Source organism: Perognathus longimembris, chromosome 2 (genome assembly GCF_023159225.1).
Source record: "Perognathus longimembris pacificus isolate PPM17 chromosome 2, ASM2315922v1, whole genome shotgun sequence".
Classification (NCBI taxonomy): domain Eukaryota; kingdom Metazoa; phylum Chordata; class Mammalia; order Rodentia; family Heteromyidae; genus Perognathus; species Perognathus longimembris.
In genome coordinates this window covers 104,432,862-104,455,035 of record NC_063162.1, presented here as the reverse complement: position 1 = coordinate 104,455,035, position 22,174 = coordinate 104,432,862, and the positions used below count along the sequence as shown (strand labels likewise).

The following is a 22,174-nucleotide window of genomic DNA, read 5'->3' as shown; positions in this document are numbered from 1 at the left end:
CCAGGCTGGTACTTTTAGAATGGGTATGCCTTCTCTGTGCTCAACCCCTTCCCAGTAATTCTAGGTGAGTGCCAAAAGATGAAAGGAACCTAGACCCTCCCTAGGAAGGCTCGTAGTAACCTGTTCAGTAGAGGAACTGTAATTGTATAGAAGTCATTAGAGTACTTATACCTTAACAGAGTGTAAGAAGCTGGTACCCTGTTCAGTTTCAATTTTGCAATTATCACATTCAATATTCTGGATTTCTACACAGCCAGATTCCAATGACTTGATATTCAAATCTATAAGTAAGAGACAAAAAAAAACACACAAAACTTAGTACTAATGAGCTCCACAGCATTTTAATACCCCACAGAGATTCAGTTCCTTAGCTACATTCCTCATTTTACTGAATAGTAGAGAGAACATCTTGGTCAACAATCTCTAAAAAGAAGTCTCAACCAAGTCAACTGGATTAAATGTAGCATCTCTCTGCCAGTTTTTAGAAATGGCTGTCTTCATTATTTGAAAAGAGAATGAAGTAACAAAAATGGAAAGTAAAGAGAGAAATTGCTACCTCTCATATGAAAGATCACAGAAAGGATTCTCTAAGACTTAAAACCACACACACACACACACACACACACACACACACACACACACACACACAAATAAGAATATGTTGGGGCTGGGGATATAGCCTAGTGGCAAGAGTGCCTGCCTCGGATACACGAGGCCCTAGGTTCGATTCCCCAGCACCACATATACAGAAAACGGCCAGAAGCGGCGCTGTGGCTCAAGTGGCAGAGTGCTAGCCTTGAGCGGGAAGAAGCCAGGGACAGTGCTTAGGCCCTGAGTCCAAGGCCCAGGACTGGCAAAAAAAAAAAAAAAAAAAAGAATATGTTAAGATAATCAGTCAGTAAGCTTAGTGTCTCTCTCTCTCTCTCTCTCTCTCTCTCTCTCTCTCTCTCTCTCTCTCTCTCTCTCTCTCTCTTTGCCAGTTCTGGGGCCTGATCTCAGGGCCTGAGCAATGTCCCTGGCTTCTTTCTGCTCAAGGCTAGCACTCTGCCAATCTGAGCCACAGCACCACTTCTGGCCTTTTTTTATATATGTGGTGCTGAGGAATTAAACCTAGAGCTTCATGAATACAAGGCAAGCACTCTTGCCACTAGGCCATATTCCCAGCCAACGAAAATGCCCTTTGACCCCGAACACATTTAGTGTCTCTTGTGTTCAGGAAAATTTAAAGATTTGTTCCTAACCCTCCCGCAAATTAAAAGCATATTAGGGTAATAACATGGGTCAGTTTATATGATCATGGTTTAGATTTGCAAATTCCCCCTCTAACCCTTCACATCTAAAAAAAACAACAACTGGACTATTAACATGAAACTATGTCACAAGGTATTTGAAGTACTTTTTCAAAAGTGAAACTGCTTTGAAATACCTAATAGCAAACAGTAACCATAATAAGTTAAGTGGGGGGCTGGGGATATAGCCTAGTGGCAAGAGTGCCTGCCTCGGATACACGAGGCCCTAGGTTCGATTCCCCAGCACCACATATACAGAAAACGGCCAGAAGCGGCGCTGTGGCTCAAGTGGCAGAGTGCTAGCCTTGAGCGGGAAGAAGCCAGGGACAGTGCTCAGGCCCTGAGTCCAAGGCCCAGGACAGGCCAAAAAAAAAAATAATAATAATAATAAGTTAAGTGGGAGTATATTCAAAGAGAACTGGGAAATAAGGAATTAGAGGTGCCATTCTTGAGCATCAACTTATAGTTTACCATATAGTTTAGGCATGTCTGCATTAAAAGAATTAGAAACACTGATAACTTAGTACTTAATTCACAAAAATACTGAAATTTTCTATTATAGTAAAATGCAGAGGTAAACACATTGGGATCCAATGCCACAATTTCAATAGTTATAACATAAAACCAGTTTCCATAGTGGTATTGTAATCTGTTACGTAACATAGTAATATTTTGTTTGTGAGAAAAAGACAATTTTATCCCACAGAATCAGAGATGCAATTATAACTGAAAAGCTTATTTATGATAATAATTATAATAATAAATTAATGAAGTAATGTCACAATACATGGTTGGATCTAAAGTAGTGATGATAGCTATGAAGAGAAACAGATTTTAAACTTACTCTACCCTTTCTAAGTAGGTAGAGAAATTAAAGCTACGCATTACTAATCTTGCTACTTTTACCCATCCACTGAAACAAGTAATAGAAAATGTGGAGGAAAAGCATGAAGCTAGATTTGAGGGGTCCTCAAGTGAATGGATGATGAATGGAAACGGAAATTGGGTTCTAAATCTAAAGAGGAAGCAGGAATGAGAGTTAGAATGGCCAGCAAAAAGTATCTGTGTTCATCTGTGCTACCATAATTTTGCTTAGTCTATTTGAACTATATCAAAATTCCATCTGCATCTCTTTCCCCAAGACTGTTAAATTTCAAGAGCAGGTTCTCTTATTTACCTAGATGAGTCACATTTTGAGAAGGAACACAGCACAATGACTGAGTGAATGTACTCCATAGCCCAACTCCATCATTTCAAGTATTAAAGGCATTTTAAAATCTACCCTTCATTAGAATGTAAGTTCCATGAAATCACTGATTGTTTTTCTATTTTTTCATCCACAATAAATACTTTACGATACTTCCAAATCTTATTTGTACTTTATTTTGTTTGCCAGTGGTAGGGCTTGAACTCAAGGAATGGGCACTATCCTTTGTGCTCAAGAATAGCACTTTATCCCTTGAGCCAAAGTGCCACTTCTGGCTTCTTCTGAGTAGTTTGCTGGAGATAAGAGTCTCAAGGACTTTCCTGCCCAGTTTAGTGTTGAATGGAGATCTTCAGATCTCAGCCCCCTTAAGTAGCTAGGATTACAGGTATAAGCCACCAGCACGTCCTATATCTTGTTTCCTCAGCTGAAAAGGAATAACACCTATTTTATAGTGCAACTATAGAGATTACAAAAGATTATCTCAGAAATGATAAGTCATTACTATGATCATTGTCCATGTCTTCTTTTCCAGGAAGAACTCTCCCTAAAAAATTACCTCTGAGAAGTAACACTAAACCCAAATATTGAGGAAACAACTTGTATTGTTATTACAGAAGCGCCCCCCGTTCCCCCCCCCCCCCACACACACCTCAGTTTTACTATGACTTCAAAAGCTTGCTAGGGTCAATTTGAGAAGATACTTAGGCCAAAAAGAACTGAGACAAGTTATTAAGAAGCTAGGTGCTTATGTGAAATGAAGTTTCCAAGTTACATATGGAACATTCTGGAGACGGGTAATTTGGAAACGGAGGCCAAAGTGTGGCAAGGGAAAACTTAAATTCACTGCCACACTAGTGAATGGCTCATCAACCTGAAAATAAACCAGTTTGCTAATGACAATGTGACAAAGGAGCCTAAGGTGATTCTTCCAAAACATGTTTCCACTCAAGTTAAACTTTTTCATTATCTGTGACCTTGATGCTTAAATGTTCCTCGGGAACTCCGAGTAGAAGAAGAAGAGGAAGTTTCTTTGAGGGCCAACTCTACAAGAGACTGACCCAAGTGACTGACTGAAAAATGTGTGCTGAGTGTGGTGGGCCCCGAACTCCTTAGAACTTGAACGTCACTTGCCAAACTTCAGGGGTACGTTCACCTCCACCGCCGCCCGGGGACCGATGGTGTCGGACACGGTGGTCCCTTCCCGCAGGCCTCGTCGTACCGCACCTGCAGGCTGTCCAGGCCCGGCTCCCCGCCCTCCACGTCGGACACGGCCACCAGCACGCGGTCCCCGTCCGGGAAGGAGATCGGGTCCAGGGGCCTCACGGCCAGGTGGCACAGGAGCCGCGCCCGCAGCCGACCGAACGGGCTCACCAGCAGTGTCCACTCCTTCAGAGGTCGGCGCGCCGGGCCAGGTACTGAGCCACACTGCTGGGCCTGGCAAGCCCGACCCGTCCATCGCCCGGCGCGGGCCCACCCAAGCCCCAGGCCGAGGAAGCCAAGCCTCCGGCCCGAGCGGGAGGCCAGCACTACACGCCCCTCTCTCCCTCAGCCACACGAAGGACGCCTGGCCACGGCCAACTGGCTTGACTTGCTTCAAGTCAGAAAGGAGGCGTCAAGGGAGGGTTTGCGGCTGCACTAGCAAACCCCAACTCCCTGGTTGGGGGACCTAAAACCCCACAGGCAGGAAAGGTAGCCGTCAGCCGGAATTTCAGGGCTTGGAGTACAAACTGGGACCTTAATCCTTGCCTAGTCCCGCCCCCTTTCGCGAAGGCCAACTAGATAGGTAGTTCTAAGGGAGCCGCACTCGAGTAAATGTCGTCTCTTGGAAACTACACATCCCAGGAGGCAGCGCGCACGAAAGACTGGGTAATGAGACTGGGCTAGGAAAGGCACTCCCTTTGCTTTAAGCCCATTGGTTATTGTGTTAGGGACTCTCAGTGGCCAATGGAGAATGCAGAAAGAACAAGATGGGTTAGGCTTCGTGGTCTCCTTGGATACCCAGGACGCAACTTCTTGTTTGAAGAGGGTGTCTCTTTGGAGTGACCCTCAGGTATCCAAGCTCCCAATAAAGAAAATAAGTATCCCCAAATAAGTATCAAGAACAAGGGAAGGGGTAAGAAACTGCGCTTTTAGAGATGAGAATGAGGTGCAAAGTAGGAGTGCACTTTGCAGGTGGTTTGACTCAGGCGTCACTAAAATGGGCCTGTAGACTCCCTCTGTAAGAGAAGGTGGAGCCAGATTGGTGGGTTTTGAGGAAATGCCCTTCGGTAAGGAGTACTTGTAAGAAATAGCACTTGAGTCCTGGCTTCTTTCCTGGCTGTAAGTGATCTTAGGTCAGTGTGTGGATGTCTCTGAGATTTATTGGTTATTCTTAAAACTAGGGCAATGGTACCTTTCTTGCTTGGCCTCAGAGGGTTAATGTGAGGATCATGTAAGATAAATGGGTGGTAATGCAGTCTACAAAAGTGCAATGCAACATACTGTGCTTTTAGTTGAGGAACAATGTTTACAATCTAAGTGACCAAAACAAAGCTAAGAGACCTGAACTTGTTTTGAGAGGTGCATTGGTTTCTTTAACTAAAGGATTTTAGAGACAAAGTAAAACCTTAGAGAAAAAGGAGTGAGGAAAGAAGGAAGGGGAGGAGGCAGGAGAGGGACACACATCCTGGTGTGTGGAAAGAACCTGGAGGTTGGGGATGGGGGGGGGGGGGCAATGGAGCCCTGTTACTGATTTATCTCTGTCACATGAACTATTTCTTCCATTTTAAGGTAAAAATGGATTGCATTGAGGAAGTCTGTATGGTCTCTTTTTTACTGCATTCCGTTCTATGGATAGAAGAAAAGAGAAAGGAGAAGGGCATATTCCTTTCTTCTTATCTGATCTCTCTCCCTTTCTTGGCCTCCACCATTTCCTACAAATCATTCCCTGAATTATTTCGATGTAGGTTGCTGTCCACCTCGAAACAACCACATTTAATAGAATTCAAGTGCTGAAACAGACTTCAAAATGCCTTTAAAGATTGAAGCCCGTAGGCTAGAGTGATGACCACAATTTTGGGGAGCTATAGTGATAGGCAGATAGACTGGACTCTATTCCTCACAGGTGCTAGTGGCTGGCTCTTTGCTAACCCTTCTCTCTCTCTCTCTCTCTCTCTCTCTCTTTAATGCAGTATGTTATCAAGTTATCTCCTCCTGCTTCCTCTCTCTAGGCACACCCTCCCTCCAAATCCTTCTTCCTTTATTGGAGACTACAGATAGGTGTTAGATTCAGCAAGAGCCCAGTGAGTGAATAACATTCTTTTTGTTGTTGTTGTTTAAAAGTAAATTGGTATTTTATTAAAATGACAACAGAAGCAATTATCAAAATGCTTTAATATGAATGATTTTTATCTACCATGTAAATTGTCACAGGCCTAATTCTTTTAGAATGCTTCCCCTGATGGTTTCCTGTGCATCTTCATAACTACACTTAACTGTATAGTTTCTATAGAACTGAGGCTGTAGCTCAGTGATAGACTGCTTGCCTAGCAAGTGGAAGGTACTGAGCTTGACCCCCGAGCATTGCAAAAAGAAAAAAAATTCCTTTTACTTAAACTGTCAACTATTAGCAATATGGGATTAAGAGTGATTAACTGAGAAGTTAGAAAGAAAACATCATTATTGTTATAAAATACAGTGTCCACTTATGCTTTCATATAAAGGAAACAGCCCAACACTAAGAGTAAAGAAAACGGGGGGTGTGTGGTGGTGGTGGTGGTGGTGGTGGTGGTGGTGTGTGAGGTGGCGTAATGTGCAAGCCCTTTAGTGTCCCCAGAGTTGAATGTGGAAGTGACAAGCTTACATTAAAAAAGTTTATATAAATTATATGAATTGAAAATTTCAAAATGATTTTTTTCTGCACAGAACAAAAGATATGCTTAAGCAACATACCATATTTGCACAAGGCCACTGAAAGTCATGGATATTAATAGCAAATGAAAAAGCTTAATCCTATGGCAGACCAAGCCACAAATTCAGTTTGGTATTCTATAAGCCCCAAATTGTAAACTATTCTTATTATACAAAAGCTGTAAGGACATTTTTTTTAAGGAACTCTTGTGCTTCTGGTTGGCACATTATCTACTTTCTAATATGTGAAATTAACACAAACATTTGTGAAAGGTTGTGCAAAACTATTTTATTTACAAAAATGGCACAAAAGTGAATGCAACAGTCACTGCACATGCGCACTTCATTCACATGTTCCACAATGAAAGGGTTGTATGTAACGCCACAAAACCAGGGACGAGCTTCACCAACAGCTGCTAAGCACTGAAGCCACACGTTACACCGGAATGGACAAATATTGCCTAAGGGAGATTCTACTGTGAATGCCGAGACAGGATGAAGGCTATTCAAGTTTAAGCAGTTATTCCAATCTTTTGGAGCCCCATCAGCTTGTGTTTGAGTTATATGACTTTTCTTCCAACTTGTGGTCTTAAGCTTTCATTTTACAAAATCCAGAAGGAAAATACGAAAGAAATCAACACAATGGAGGTCATATTAAACATGAGTTAGCATACGAAGCAATAATTAAGATGAAGGAGAAAGAAAGCCAGAACATTAAAATGGTACAACTTGCTTTGTTACTTGTTGGAACCAGTTCTACTTTAGAAGTTAGGTAATATATACAATTATTTTCAAGTAGATTACTTAGGTTGCTCTAACATGTCCCTCTCATCAGTGCAGTGTTAAGCTAGTCAAAACCTCTACACAGGAATAGTTCCCTTACAATAGCAGCACACACTACCGCTACCTGCAAAGCTGTCAGTCTCAAAAGACTTGGTGAATGAAAGGAAACAGAAGTGGATAAGTAACATATTAACGAGAAATAATGGGAATTAGAAGATTCATGCAGTTCAGCTCTTTTAATCAGCCAGCCAGCTTGCTAGCCACGAGGGATGGTTTCCGCTGAGGAAGGTCCTGTGGAGTGGGAATGTGGTCCCCAGTGACCTCTGTCTTATCTGGAGCTGCAGTGGGCAGTTGCTTGTTCTTCATCTTTGCTTTAGCCATGTTGTAATCTCCAGAATCAAAATATTTTTGCCCTTTCTGTAATCGTTTCCTTAAAAAATCTGAGCCTCCAGGCTTTTGTCCCAGGTGAGGATATCTTGCTTTTAACTTTGCTTCTTCAGCTTTCTCTGGACTAGTCACTTTATCTTCCATTTCCTTCTGCTCCTCTGCCGAGGCCGCCTCAGGGACTTCCGCGGACGTGATGCTCCCTCGACTTAACTCCGCTCCTCCACTCCGCGACGTCTCTGAATAACATTCTTCACAGTGTATTTCATGTGACCACAATTATGCAGACTGATCTTCAGGCTTGTTTTTAAAATGATAACCCAAAAGCATAATTTTTAAAAGAAATTTGTAAAAGGCCACTGGCTGGAGAATCACTAGGTATTTTAAGATGAAATATGAATCCTTAATAAATAATTCTGTAAATAATTTTTACTTTCTGGAAACAAAGTAAATTAATGCAATTGGCAGCTGAGTCATAATAGCCTATGTAGTATAATTGTTATTTGATTATTTTCAAATAAATATCAACAAAAATTACTTTTCTGATTGTGTGAAGCTAAAAATTGAGAATATGATTAATATTAAGATTGACATAAGATATAAGGAGTACTGACATTTAAAATAGACTAATGAATATCAAGTCTGTTTATAGTTGTAACTAATAAATATGTTCTACTTGGGGGGGAGCAAGGAAGTGAGTCATTTGGCTTTCACCTTTCAGTACTAGGTAGAGTTGAAATCAGCTTGCTCTGGAGACTACTTTATTTCATCTACAGTGTTATTCTTTGCAATTTATTCTATGACCACCTAGGAGACATATCTGATTAGATTCGGGTAATTGCTATATGTGAAAAACATGGAAATATTACCAGTCTATCTAACAAACAGACTGAGGTTGGACATATTAATAGTGTTTGACTTTTGTGTTTTTTTCCTTGGTACTAAGTATAAATCCAAGGCCCAAATTACTAAGAGAAAGTTACCCATGAAATTAATTTTTGTAGTCAGGAACAAGCTTCTGGAAAGAGGGTCAGTTAATACAAAATTTTCAGTGTTCAATTCATCCAATAGCATGAAAAACCTTAAAATATGTGTACTTATGATCCAGAAATTGTGCTTTAGTGGGTGAAGTTAGGGATATTCAAGAAATTATGTTTTGTAAAGCTCCTTATAATAGGAAATCATGGCATCAATTTAAATCCATCAAAAAAGAATTGTATGCATTTGGAATATTATACAGCAATTTAGAAGTATTTTGAAGATGAGTCTACATTATTGCAAATATTTCACAATATAATGCTAAGTGAAGAGTAAATAAAGAATGAAGAATAAACAATAAATGAAGATTTGTGTTGCATGTTCCCAATACTGTAGCAAAAATAACAAATTAAATATAAAATTATATTGCACAAAAGCAATTGTAAAAGGATATATATGTATATGTAATTTGATAGTAGTGGTTATCCCTAAGCAGTGAGATTCAATTATATTTGTGTGTGTTACTAACAGTGAGCATGGATCAATTTATAAAAAAAAAATATAAACCATTTCCTATTGTAAACATTAGTCACTAAGACTGACCTAAAAAGTCAAAACTTTCTTATCATATAAATGTAAAAATGGAATAGAAAGAGGATTACTTGCCATCTAAATGCAAATGTTTTGATGAATATTTTATGATTTATGTTCAGTAAATGGACAGCAGGGGGCAAGAAAGAGTGTTCAGAAGAAAATTGATGCAAACAAACCTAGGCTTTAAAATGAGTTTTAAAAAATGAATTGCTAAGTTCTTCATTTACAACATTTTAATTTGATTTTAAAAACATTTATATATTTATTGAATTTATATTTCATATTCTATATTGTCTTTATTTCATTTATCTGCTTGTTTGAATCATCTTTGGGCTCTGTTGTTTATTTTTATCTTCTGTGAATTTATTAAGATGCTCCTACATCTCTTTTGTTTCAATAATCATCCTTGTCATTACTTCTATGAGTTTATTTTTTTGAAATTTGTCCCTCCCTCTTGAAGTCCTTCACCATAGAACTGTTGGCTTTTGAAGGAGACGTGTTGCCTCATGCTTTCTGAATTTCATTTCTACATTGTGGCTTACCTACCTGGGTCCAAGGTTTTAGCTGGAGATCTTTTCTTCCTGTGTCCTTTCAGTTGGGGATTCCTCAGAGATTGCTTAAGACTGAGGAGTAGCTAGGTTGTGATGATTTCTTTTGTTGTTGTTACTACTGTGGGCAAGAGTTGCTCAATAGTCAAATATTGGACTTCAATGCTCAATACACTGGTTGTAGTCTTCTTTTCCAGTCAGGATGAACAAAGCCTGGCTGTTTAACCTGTCACAGTTGATAAACCACAACTGTGAGATTACCACAATATCTAATGAAGAACCATCACCACTAGTGCTCTAGTATCTTTAGATAAATATAGAAGTAAAGATCAGTCTTCATGATAGTTTGTTATAGTTTATACCTGCAGGCTGGAAGCCACTGTGCCACATTTCCCATTGCATTGTTCAGTACCTCACAGCCACAGTCTCTCAGAGGTCGGTGTGCTTGGCATTGGTCCCCAGCCCACTGGTTGTTTGTATTTAGGTTTCTCTGCTGTGTTGTGGTCCATACACCAGCTGAGTCATATCAGAATTTCTGCAGTCTGTGGTGGAGTCACACATCGCTTGGGCATGAAAAGTGATTTAGAAAACAAATCATAAAAATAAACTCCATCCACAAAGTAGATAGCTTTACAGGTGATTTCTACCAGACTTATATTAAGGGAAAACATTCTGCATAAACTCCCCAGAATTCAGTCTAACCTCTCCAAAATTAGAAGAGAACTCTTCCAGATTAATTTTATGAGGCCATATTTTTGTGATAACAAAGCCAAACAAATTTATTGCCAGAAAAAAAACTACAGTGCAATATTCTACATGAATATAGAAGCAAAATCTCTAACCATTAGTATGTGAAAAGGATCATGATCAGGTGACGTGTATGTCTGAAATGAATGATTAGAGTTAGCTAGACTTTTACTCACTGGTAAGTACCTGACAAAAGTAACTTTAAGGAAGATAGACTTATTTTGGCTCATGGTTTCAGAGTTCAATCCACAGCCATTTTGGCTTCACAGTTTTTGAGTCTGTGCATAATGACAGAGCATCATGGGAGGGAGCAGGTAGAGGAACAAGGTGGCCTACTAGGGGCAGACAGGAGGCAGAGAGGAACAAGAAGGGGGCTGTAATCTAATGCAACAAGCTTTAATTGGCCCTGCATAGCAAGACTATGTCTCAAAGAAGGGAGAGAGAGAAAACAAAAGAGAATCTAGAAGGAGCTAGGACAGGCTACACCCTTTAAGTAGGCCTCAGTGACTTACTTCCTCCAACCCGGTCCCACACTGTAGTGATCCATTCAGTGTGAACTCACTGATGGACTAATTTAGTGAGGTTAATACCTCATAATCCAGCCACTCTTCAATAGCACTACTAGCTCAGGACCAAGCCTTCTACAGATGAGTCTTTTGAGGAGACACTTCATAGCTTAACCACAATCATTAGTTTCATGTTAAAAAGAATAGTGTCTTATTCCTATAATCCAAGCTGTTTGGGAGGTAGAGATTAGGAGGATAGAGGTTCAAGGCCAGTTGAAACACACTAAGATATGTGATAACCCTCTCTCATCAATTCTATAAAACATTCTACTGTAGGATCCTTAAAATGAAGTTATGCAATAAAAGGATAAGGAAACTCTTCTGGTCTGGGTTCTTCATGTTAAGAACTTGGAAGCTGCTGCTCCAATCCTAACCAGGGAAAACCTGAACAGACTGAGAAATCAGTGATTTCATATGCATTTCATGTGCATATTAATTTAGAGACATGTTTATGTGTATTTGTAAGTGGAATGACAGCAATGATACATGAAGAAATTAACAAGAGATAAATTAGGGCTTTTTTATTTTGTTTTGCTCTTTTTTTTGCCAGTCCTAGGGTTTATAATCTGGGCTCTGTCCCTGAGTCCAAAACTGGGCTTTAAAATGAGTTTAAAATTGGCTTATTAAGCTCTTCATTTCCAACATCTTATTTTGATTTTTTAAAGATTTATCTATATTTGTTGAATTTGTCTTTCATATTCCTGCCACGATGGATTCAAAGCATGATGCTCAGATTTCAGCCTCCTGAGTAGCTAGGATTACAGGCATGAGCCACCAGCACCTGGCTGAATTAGAGCTTTTAAAATTCTTTGTTGCTGATCCTGGGGCATGAATTCAGGGCCTGGCACTGTCCTAAATCAAGTCTAGCACTCTATCACTTGAACTTCCAGCTGTGTTGTTGTTGTTGTTGTTTTAATAATTTATTGGAGATAAGAGTCCCACAGATTTTCCTTCCTGGGCTGGTTTTAAACCTCTATTCTCAGATCTCAGCTTCCTGAGTAGCTAGGATTACAGACGTGAGACACCAGCACCCAGATTTTGTTGTTGTCTTTGTTTTTGTTAAGCAAGGAGGACAATGAAATTTAGCATCTGGAATTTCATAGCAAGCCTGAGGGGTAGCCTGCACTATGCAGATTCTAAATTGCCTTCAGACATAGAGAAAATCTGCTTCACAGACCTGCTGGAAAACTGTCATCGTGAGATCTATTCTGGCATCCCTAACCTCCTATAGGATCTGAGACTCTTACCCTCTGCTTACTACTAAATGATTTGGAAAGAATTAAGGGAACTCATGGGGCCTCTTAGGCACTCTGGATTTTTAAAGCCTGACAAGACTTGTGGAATTACTGCAGATGGTTACTTATAGACAGCCTGTGTTTCTTGCCAAGCTGTGTACTTGTGCAGGCTTTCTTTTGGTTTGTAACTATAGCAACAAGTTCTGTGGTCTATTGTTTCCCCCTGCTCAGTCTTATCACCTAGTGGACTGCCTCCTAAGCACTGCTAATTGCTAATTGATTTACATTGCCTTGGTCTGCTCTTTGTTAAGAGTTCTGACCTGATACTATGAAAATGATACTGTTTGTTGTTACTGGAAGCAAAGCGGAAAGGGCTTTGCTAACACCATGGAGTTGTAATGTGGTAATATTCTCTGACTTTGAACTTCCCTGTCTGCAAAATGAGAGTACTTATTGTGGTCTATGGTGGTTGTTAGGATGAAGTGAATGATTATGAGGGAAATCTTTGTTCATAAAAAGGTACAGAAATGCTATTGATAATGGATCTAGGGTGACCATTTGGCAGAGGTGCCTTCATGCTGACAAGGGTGACCAAGTGAGAGTTTGTTTATATGACATTTTTTCCCCTTGTGTGGTATTTCTCTACGTTCTCATACATTCTCCCCACTCAGAAATGGTAGCATAGAGCTCATTTTGGCAATGTCTAGTTCAAAGAGGAATGAGGAAACACATGAGCAATTTTGAAGAGAAGGTGAGGAACTCTTCTTGGATCTGGGGGGTGAGGATAGTGGAAGTGAGGAAAAAGTAGACAAGAGAATAGTGTAGGAGGAGAGAGAAACCCTAGAGCTCTTGGCATCCTTCCATCATGGAGAGGATCTTCTTTACTGAACACTTCATTTGAGGATTTTATTCGTGCGTACTTAGTCAAAGCATTTTCTTGTACATGTATGATCATGAGGATGGAAGTTTTTGTACAATTCTCTTTTTGAGAGGACATGTGTATATGTGTGTATATATGAATATATATATGTGTGTGTGTATGTATATATATATATGGGGGGGGGGAGGTAGAAAGAAGCTGTGGTTTGGTTTGTTGAGACATTGAATAACCAACAGTTTGATCTGTTGTGTTTAGCACTTCGAAGTTGGCAGCATCTGATATTACTGTTATTCATTAAAGTATTCTTAGGGTTCCTTGTTTCAGTTTGGCTTCTGAGTATTCTGAGCATATCATCATGTGGACCAGAGTCCTCTTCAGAGGGGCCTCCAATGGAGACTTTTAATGTTATCTTCAAAGGAAACATAGTTAAGATCATAGGCATATACTGACAGGATTGAGAGGCATGTCATAAAACTTTATACACAGGTTTCCAATCTTTTTAAAACAATTTTTATTGTAAAGGTGATATAGAGTAGTTACAATTAAATGATTAAGGTAATGAGTACATTTCTTTTTGAATAGTCACCCCCTTCCTCATTCTATCCCAGTTTTCCCCTTATAATCTTATTTTCATGTAAATGTATGTATATATATCAAATATTTTTGCTTTCATTTCATATTATATCTATATATAATCTATATAGTATGAAATGGAAGCAAAAATATTTGAATGAGGTATTGCAGATTTCTCCCTCCTTCCAAGAGCTTTGGCTACAGGGTAGTATGAACAGTCCACTATGAAGTTTGTACAGTAGTGGACTCCTGGGTAAAGAGAATGTGATATTGTGTGCAGGGCAGTTAGGAGAACTTAGTTTCAAAGAACAATGGGGTTGTATGTGTGCCCAGGAGAGAACTGTAGCTTGAGTTTTACATCATAGACTGTTATTCCTATAATGAGCAAAACTTATACATGTCTAGTGACCAGTAATATTGAAAGGCAGTATGGTTCCTTTCAATGTCTTTCTTGGAGCATTGCCATCTTACCATCAGAAAATCACAGTGTTTGTGTATCCTGGCCTCATTTGCCAGAGCAAGTGTTACTTATTCTGTGTGTTTGCATATGCACAAGCTTGATTCCTATACCCTCAAGCAAATTTTTCTTAATAATACAAAACCAGGGCTGGGGATATAGCCTAGTGGCAAGAGTGCCTGCCTCATATACACGAGGCCCTAGGTTCGATTCCCCAGCACCACATATACAGAAAACGGCCAGAAGCGGCGCTGTGGCTCAAGTGGCAGAGTGCTAGCCTTGAGCGGGAAGAAGCCAGGGACAGTTCTCAGGCCCTGAGTCCAAGGCCCAGGACTGGCCAAAAAAAAAAAAATAATAAAAAAAAAATAATAATAATAATACAAAACCAAAATGACATGATAAGTATCTCTGTTTAGTTTTTAAGAAGAGGAAGTGGAATCTATCTTACAAAATAAAGAATACCCTGCAATGTGTATTGCTTAATTATTCTTTGTGAAACTTCCTATTTTGGTTTTTCTAGGTGAGGTACAAACAAGAGGGGGCTCTTTTAAGATAGGACTGAAGTTTTTGTGTGTCAGAAAAAGCTCTGTGTGTCAAAAGCTGTCTGTGCCAAAGCTGTCTGTCTGTCCTCTGCTTCTGTGTTCTTTTCAGACTCCCACAACAAAGCTTTGGCTCAGTTTCTCATCCTCCAGACTCATCCATCAAAGTTTGCTTCCCTGCAGTATTTACCATGCCTGTGACCCCCACCCCACGGAATTGTGCAATGCATGGCCACCCTACTTCTGTAGTCCAGACTTTCATGGCACCTATTTATTTCACTTACAGCTTTTGAAATTTTATATCTGTGATTCTTTGATTAATTTCTTTTTGCCACCACTGTTTGAGCCCCTTGATGTCAGAGTGAGTCTATACCTGCTTTTGCCTTCTATGGATTCTCCTACCCATAGCATTCTGACTGACTCCTAGCCTTCAAGTTCTGAACTATTCTTCCCTTTGTCACAAGTATCTTCACAACACAAATAACTGCTCGTCAAAAAAAAAAAAAAAAGTGGCTCCCAATAACCTACAGATAAAAGTTTCAATTCTAAGCTACAAGTGGCTTTTAAAGTCTTACCTAGGTGAGTATGGTGGAATATACCTTCATTTATTTATTTGGTCGTGGGGCTTGAACTCTAGGCCTGGGCACTGTCCTTGAGCTCTTCAGCTTAAGGTTAGCACTCTACCAGTTGGTGGTTTATTGGAGGTGAGAGTCTCACAGACTTTTCTGCTTGGGCTGGCTTTGAACCTCCATCCTCAGATCTCAGCCTCCTGAGTAGCTAGGATTACAGGCATGAGCCACCAGTGCTCAGCTAGAATATACCTTTAATCTAAGTTACTCAGGAGGCAGAGATTGGGAGGATCATGGTTCAAAGCTAGCCAAAGATAAAAGTTAGAGAGAATCATTCTCATACACATAAAAGGGCTGAATGTGATAGCATATACCTGTAGTACCAACTATGCAGAAAGCATGAGGAGGAGGGCCATGACCCAAGCTGGCATAGGCAAAAACAGGAAATGATCTCAAGACAAAGAGAGAATTACAGGTGTGACTCCATGATAGAGATTCTGCCTAGCAAGCTCCAGTCCCTGCTGAGGTCAAGCCCCAGTGGCACCAAAACAAACACAAACTGCCTTATTTACCTTTCAGAGGACAGTGTTTTTCATCTGGTCTTATTTTTCCTTTTCTTGTATGAAGAAAAGGTCATAGCCAGTATGTCCCTTCCTTGCTTTTCTCCCTTTGAAGATTTTAAGTTATGTGCATCCTTGAACATTTTTTGTCTTTATAAAAAGAATTGGAAAATATTTGCTTAATTGATTTAGGTATTCTGGCTCTAGAAGTTTCCAGAGTTACCACACCTGACAGCCCTGTAGCTCTTCCCACACAAAGAATTTAAGGTATTTTATAAACATTCTCTTGTTTATATCACTGTAGCCCAACAATACACTTTATGTCACTTGATTTTTTGTAGCTGTCAATTAAACATACTGCCTGCCATATAATAATTTTAAGTACAGACTTTGGAATCCTGTCTTAACTATCCTCATCTGTTGGTTGTTTTACCCATAAAGCTTTGGTATCTCTTAAGTTTTTTCCTTCCAATTAATAAGATTAATTAGTATTTAAGGTTTTAACATTCATGAGACTTTTGTATTTTCCTTTGTTGTGTTTTCTTACAACTCACTCTTCCTACACACCCTCCCACCTTCCTTCCTGCCCTCCCTCTCTCCATCACTCCCTCCCTTCCTTCCACTGTTACTGGACTCAGGTCCTTGTTCCAACTAAGCAAAAGATACTCCACTCCAGTAATGCCTCCATCCCATTTTGCTTTTAGGTTATTTTTCAGATAGGCTTTTACTTTTTGCCTGGAAAGGGAAGGTACCATATTCAAAGGTACGTTGCTTTGAGAAAATTGCCTCAAACTTAACCCAAGTTTTCAAAGTTAATCCTATCTAGGATATAAAGATTTCAGGGCATATATATATATATGATTGATATATATCATATATGCTATATTTCATAACATTTTTAATGATAGCAGAAAGCTGGAAACATTCTATCCATTTATAAATTGTTTAAGTAATATGTACATACATAAGCACAAAGGAATATGTAACTATGAAAAGGAATGAGATCTGTCTCTGCATAATACTATGAAATTCTTCAGTATATATTAAGTGTGAGTTTCTAGGTTTTGATTCAACACTATCTAGACAATGGAGATGGGAAGGACTGAGATAAAACAAAATTGTTCATGAATTGCTATTTATTGAAAATGGTCAATAGGCACCTATATTATTCTTTTAAACATATGTATATATGTACATATGATAGTCTTTCATTAATAATTAAAAATAGCTAGGTGAGGGTGCTCATGCCTCTAATTATACTTAGTTACTCAGGAGATTGAGATTTGGAGAGTCAGGCTTTAAATTCAATGTGGGGCACTCCTGCCCGGATGCCTTGCATCATTATGAGGCTGTTCTAGCTGACCCCGGTTCTTTTCCTAGCCTCGGACCGCGTGTGAGCCAAGATGGCCGCTGGTGGTGAACCCAGAGGAGGTCCTCGTAGATGTAGGCCGCCCCTTAGGGAGGTCCCTCGGAGAGAATAGCTCATTGCTGCCATTAGAGGAGTCTTAGCGCTGACTGGCTTCCGGACTGTGTGTCCTCCATCGAGAAGGGGGCTGGGTGGCCCTCTGTCAGCCCTCTTTTCCTCTTCTTGGCTCGTCCTATTGGGGCGTGTTTTCCCGGCTCTCCTGCAGGACAGGAGAGCCTGGAGGCTAAACCGCCCCAATTTAATCCATCCATATGGTATCTGCTAAGAACAAGAATTACTGGCATGCATGTAGTTTTAGTTTGAAAACTTAGTAAGTTATCACAAAATCAGTGCAAATAGAGGTTGCAACCAAATACACCAGAAAGTTACTTGCATGCTTCATAGTTTAATACCTCCAGCTCTAAAAAACTATAATGTTGCAAACCAAATTCCCACTGCGCTTATTTAAGAACCGTTGCATTTGACAGTAAAGAACACTTTTCATATGAACCTTTGAGGAAACCAAGAATTAAAAAGGGAGAACATTTTTAAATTTTATGTTCCCTTTGTAATAGAATTCAGCAATAGAAGGCATAAGCAAGTGTTCTGGAGCAGATTGGCCACCAGTAACAAGTCACTTTTAGAATCTCTTATAAGCCTCCATAAGTTACAGAGATATCACAGAAAATGTCAAAAGGAATGTCTGATGAATTTACATTTAAAATTAAGCTCAGAAACTCACAACTGTGTAGAAAGTGTAGATAGTAGGATCACTGTCCTCTGAGCGCAGACTTGGCAAAAAGCAAGATCCTACCTGAAAAAAATAAAGAGCAAAAAGGACTGAGAGTACAGCTCAACTGTTAGAACACCCTAAAAAGCACCAGACTCTTGAGTTCAGATCCCTGGACCCTCAGAAATATTTTTTTTTTTAAAGAAACAAAGCTCATAAATAAAATTGACTTTGTAAAGTTAAACATCTTAGAAAAATTACTCTCTAAAACTCAAGATCTCTAGATTTTATGTATTTTGAAGTGATTTGTCAGAAATCTGTATAAATTGTGACTACTCTTATCCAGATGCTGTATGCATCTGCAGAATATATTCATCTAAAAAATTTTTTTAAACCTGCCAAAAATGATTTGGGATCTTGTATTTTTCTAAAAGCATCTGATATTATTTTGAGTTGTCTCAATTGAAAATGAAGTTGCAAAAATATAAATTTAAATGAATTTGCAGAAAAAGAAGCCAAAAAAATCTTATGATCAATCAAGATACTATTATTGTTGTTTGATTGCATAACATATGACATAAACATATTTTCTTGCAATCTGGAAGTTTGTATTATTCATGCTAGTACCCTTTTTTATACTTCCTAAGTAAATAAAATATTTTGAAGGAAAAGTTTGCACTTTGGTAAGTTTTATAGTACATTTCTGTTGTTATTTTGAACAGAGAATCCCACATTTTTGTATTAGGGCCTGACAGTGATGTCAGTATGATTTGAGGCAGAAAAATTTTCAAAGCTGGCAATCACATTTGTCCACACTAATAACAGAAGGACTTTAGTTTCCCTCCCCTAGGAGCTCAGTTTGGGACAACTTAATAAGTTGAGTGAATTATTGTTACTTTATTGGTTCCACATTAGCCTGTGTTGTCCTTCTCTCTCTCTCTCTCTCTCTCTCTCTCTCTCTTTCTTTTTAAAGATTTTGATACAGGCACTCATTTTGGACCTCATCCTATCCTAGAGCTCATGATCCTCCTACCTCAGTTCCCTAAATGCTAGTATTACAGGAATAGGCTGCCATGCCCGGCTTTCCTAGCATTTTAGTTCTGAAAAATTAAGGATATTTGCAACTGCAATATTCTTTGGACTTTAGAATAGGAAAAGTAGGTTGGGTACTAGTGGCTCACATCAGTAGTTCTAGCTACTCAGGAGACTGAGATCTGAGGGCCACAGTTCAAAACCAGCCTGAGCAGGAAAGTCCATGAGACTCTTATCTCTAATTAACCAGCAAAAAGCCAGAAGTAGAGCTATGGGTCAACTAATAGAGGGCTAGCCTTAGGCAAAAAAGCTCAGGGACAGCATTGACCAGAATTTAAATGTGGGAGAGGGAGAGAGGGGACAGAGGAGAGAGGGGAAAGAGGAAGGGGGGGAGAGGGAGAAAGAGAGAGAGAGAGAGGAAGAGGAGGAGAGATGAGAGAGAGATGGGGGAGAGAGAGAGAGCAGAAAAGACAGATAGACAGGAAATGTTCTGCTGGGCAAAAAAATAAACACACTCATTCTATTGTGTATATTATTTGCTAGGTAGGAGGGAGAAAGGGAAGAGGGAGGGGGAGGGGCAGACAGGGTTGGGAAGGAGGATAGGAGGGAGGGAGGCAGACTCACCAACCCAGCAGTCTGTTATAGTATGAGATTATAGCCAACTTTCCTGACTTACAGTAAGGAGCAGCTTACTCCTGTTGAGTTTTTGCTTCCTTTTAATATTTTCCATTAATTTTCCTTACAAATGAAGATACTACTAAGTAGCTGACTGTGCAGTAATTTCTATTTAGAGTTGTGAAAAATGGAAGAAGATACCAAGGAAGAGGAAGAGAAAGAAGAGGAAGATGGAAAGGACACAGAGGGGCTCCCTTATGCCATCATGCCCACGACAAACTTCCACAATGAACGGACGGTTGATTTAGCTGAAACTCCAGCATTCCACTTTCTGAACCAGGTATTTTTGTTGTTTTTATTTTATTACTATAGTAAAACCTGAATCATTATCTGGTTAAAATTTTAGATTAAAGGGCTGGAGGTGTAGCTCAAGTGGTAGAGCACCTGCCTAACTAGCACAAAGCCTGAGTTCAAACCCCAGTCAAAAAAACAACAACAAAAATCATATGAAGACAGTATAATTACCAAACTTCTCTGTGGCATTTAACACAAAGGCGGCTTTTGCTTCTAAGCACTTATTGTGTAATTCTGAAAAGCATTTTCTTGATTTTGCATATACTGCATTTGTTTTCATCAAGATTAATAATCTTCATGTAGTGAAAGAATATACATTTATATATGATTCATTACAGTTTCTGCCGTGAAACACTGAAATCTACTACTTCCTACCCATGAAGAAGCAAAGGGAAGAATATGATAAATATTCTTGATTTTTAAGCTGCAAAGTGAAATATCCATGTATGAGGAGAGTGAGTTAAAAAAAGCAAAGAAAAACGGACTACCTAATTTCTCATGCTTGAGAGCTGTCCTTTAGGAAATGGCTTAGTAGTCTTCTGAATTCCAGATCATTAAACTTAATGTACTCAGTACTGAATAAAACATTTTTAAGAAATTTGATAGTCACAATAAAAAATAAGCTAAAATATACTTAAAGCAATAACAGAATCAAATGGAATCAAACTGGGAGAGATGAAATAAAAAAGTAAATGTTAAAATAATAGTGTTTCAATGATGCTGGGGAATCTAACCTGCAAAATTGCTTCCTTTTTGTATGGTTTTTCCTTTTCTTTTCTTTTTTATAGATTTTTTTTCCCCCAGAGCTGAGGACTGAACTCTGGGCCTTGTGCTCGCCAGGCAGAAGCTCTTCCACTGACCTAAATCCCCAGCCCTCCTTTTTTTTTAAAATTTGATCTAATGTCAGACATATAGGAAAGTTGCAAGAACAGAAAATATTCCCATGGCCCTTTACCCAGATTTCCCACATGCTACTTGTCCTACCGTATTAGCATAATCCTTTTCTCTGTCTTCTTGCTCACTTCTTCCTTCTGCCATTTGTAAATAACATATCATCATCTTTCCTAGAAATAAGTTCATTCTTTTACATAATCTCATCCTTATTCTATCAGGAAATTAGCATTGCTATAATACCATTAAATAACCTACAGGTCTTAATAAGATCTAAGTGCTTATCTCAGTAATATTCTCAGATTATATACTTGCACTCAGTAAATTGTCTCTTCATTCTCATTTCCTGAAGACAAAGATAGGCTAGTTACTTTGTAGGTCGGTGCATCAAATACAATTGGCCCATAGGATTGATTCATAAAAAAAATGATTAGATTAAATTGAGTATGTCTGATTTTTCTTACTATATGCATAATTTTAATTGAGTAATGAGAAAAATTATGCAAGTTTGAATACTATTGTATTTTTCTCAATGATCTCATAGTAGAAGCACATGATATTGATATTCCATTACTAGTATAACTTTTTTTTTTTTTTTTTTGGCCAGTCCTGGGCCTTGGACTCAGGGCCTGAGCACTGTCCCTGGCTTCTTCCCGCTCAAGGCTAGCACTCTGCCACTTGAGCCACAGCGCCGCTTCTGGCCGTTTTCTGTATATGTGGTGCTGGGGAATCGAACCTAGGGCCTCGTGTATCCGAGGCAGGCACTCTTGCCACTAGGCTATATCCCCAGCCCTACTAGTATAACTTTGATCACTTGGTTGTTGGTTGTGGGGCTTGAACTCAGGGCCTGGGTGCTGTTCCTGAGTTTTTCTGCTCAAAGCTAATACTCTACTTCTTTGAGACACAGTGCCACTTCCAGTTTTCTGGTGGTTGACTGGAGATAAGAGTCTCACAGTTTCCTGCCAGGTTAGGCTTTGAACTGTAATCCTTAGATCTCAGCCTCCTGAGAAGCTTGGATTATAGGTGCAAGCCACAGGTGCCTGGATCTCCTCTATTTCTTAAATCATTTTTTGTTTGAAATTCATAAGTAGCTGGTGGGGAAATACTCAAGAATATGTGTGGGCCATTCTTCTTTTAAAAATTTCATCTGTGTTGCTGATTCTTGCCCCAATCAACAACTCATGATGGTGGACAAATAGCCATTTACTAATCTCACTCACACATGCACACATACATAGACACACACACACAAACACACATATATTTTTAATATTTTATAAATTAACTTTTAAAATAAATATTATTTCAATACAAAACTTAAAATGAACCCTTATATGTGAGGATGTAAAT

General features: G+C 39.2%; 2 protein-coding genes across 2 annotated transcripts in view; both read right to left on the bottom strand.

Moving 5' to 3' along the window:
- LOC125345218 (protein FAM185A-like) overlaps window positions 1-7,355 on the bottom strand; it is a 47,661-nt gene extending 40,306 nt beyond the window's left edge. Inside the window, 5 exon segments of the mRNA XM_048337437.1 lie at window positions 172-281; window positions 3,628-3,705; window positions 3,708-4,040; window positions 6,714-6,860; window positions 7,292-7,355. Of these exon segments, the coding sequence (XP_048193394.1) occupies window positions 172-281; window positions 3,628-3,705; window positions 3,708-4,040; window positions 6,714-6,860; window positions 7,292-7,355 (732 nt within the window).
- On the bottom strand, window positions 5,815-7,779 carry LOC125346930 (cAMP-regulated phosphoprotein 19-like). The gene has a single exon (XM_048339873.1). The coding sequence runs from the start codon at window positions 7,696-7,698 to the stop codon at window positions 7,408-7,410; it is 291 nt and encodes a 96-aa protein (XP_048195830.1). The 5' UTR covers window positions 7,699-7,779; the 3' UTR covers window positions 5,815-7,407.
- Between the last annotated feature and the right edge of the window lie 14,395 nt (window positions 7,780-22,174).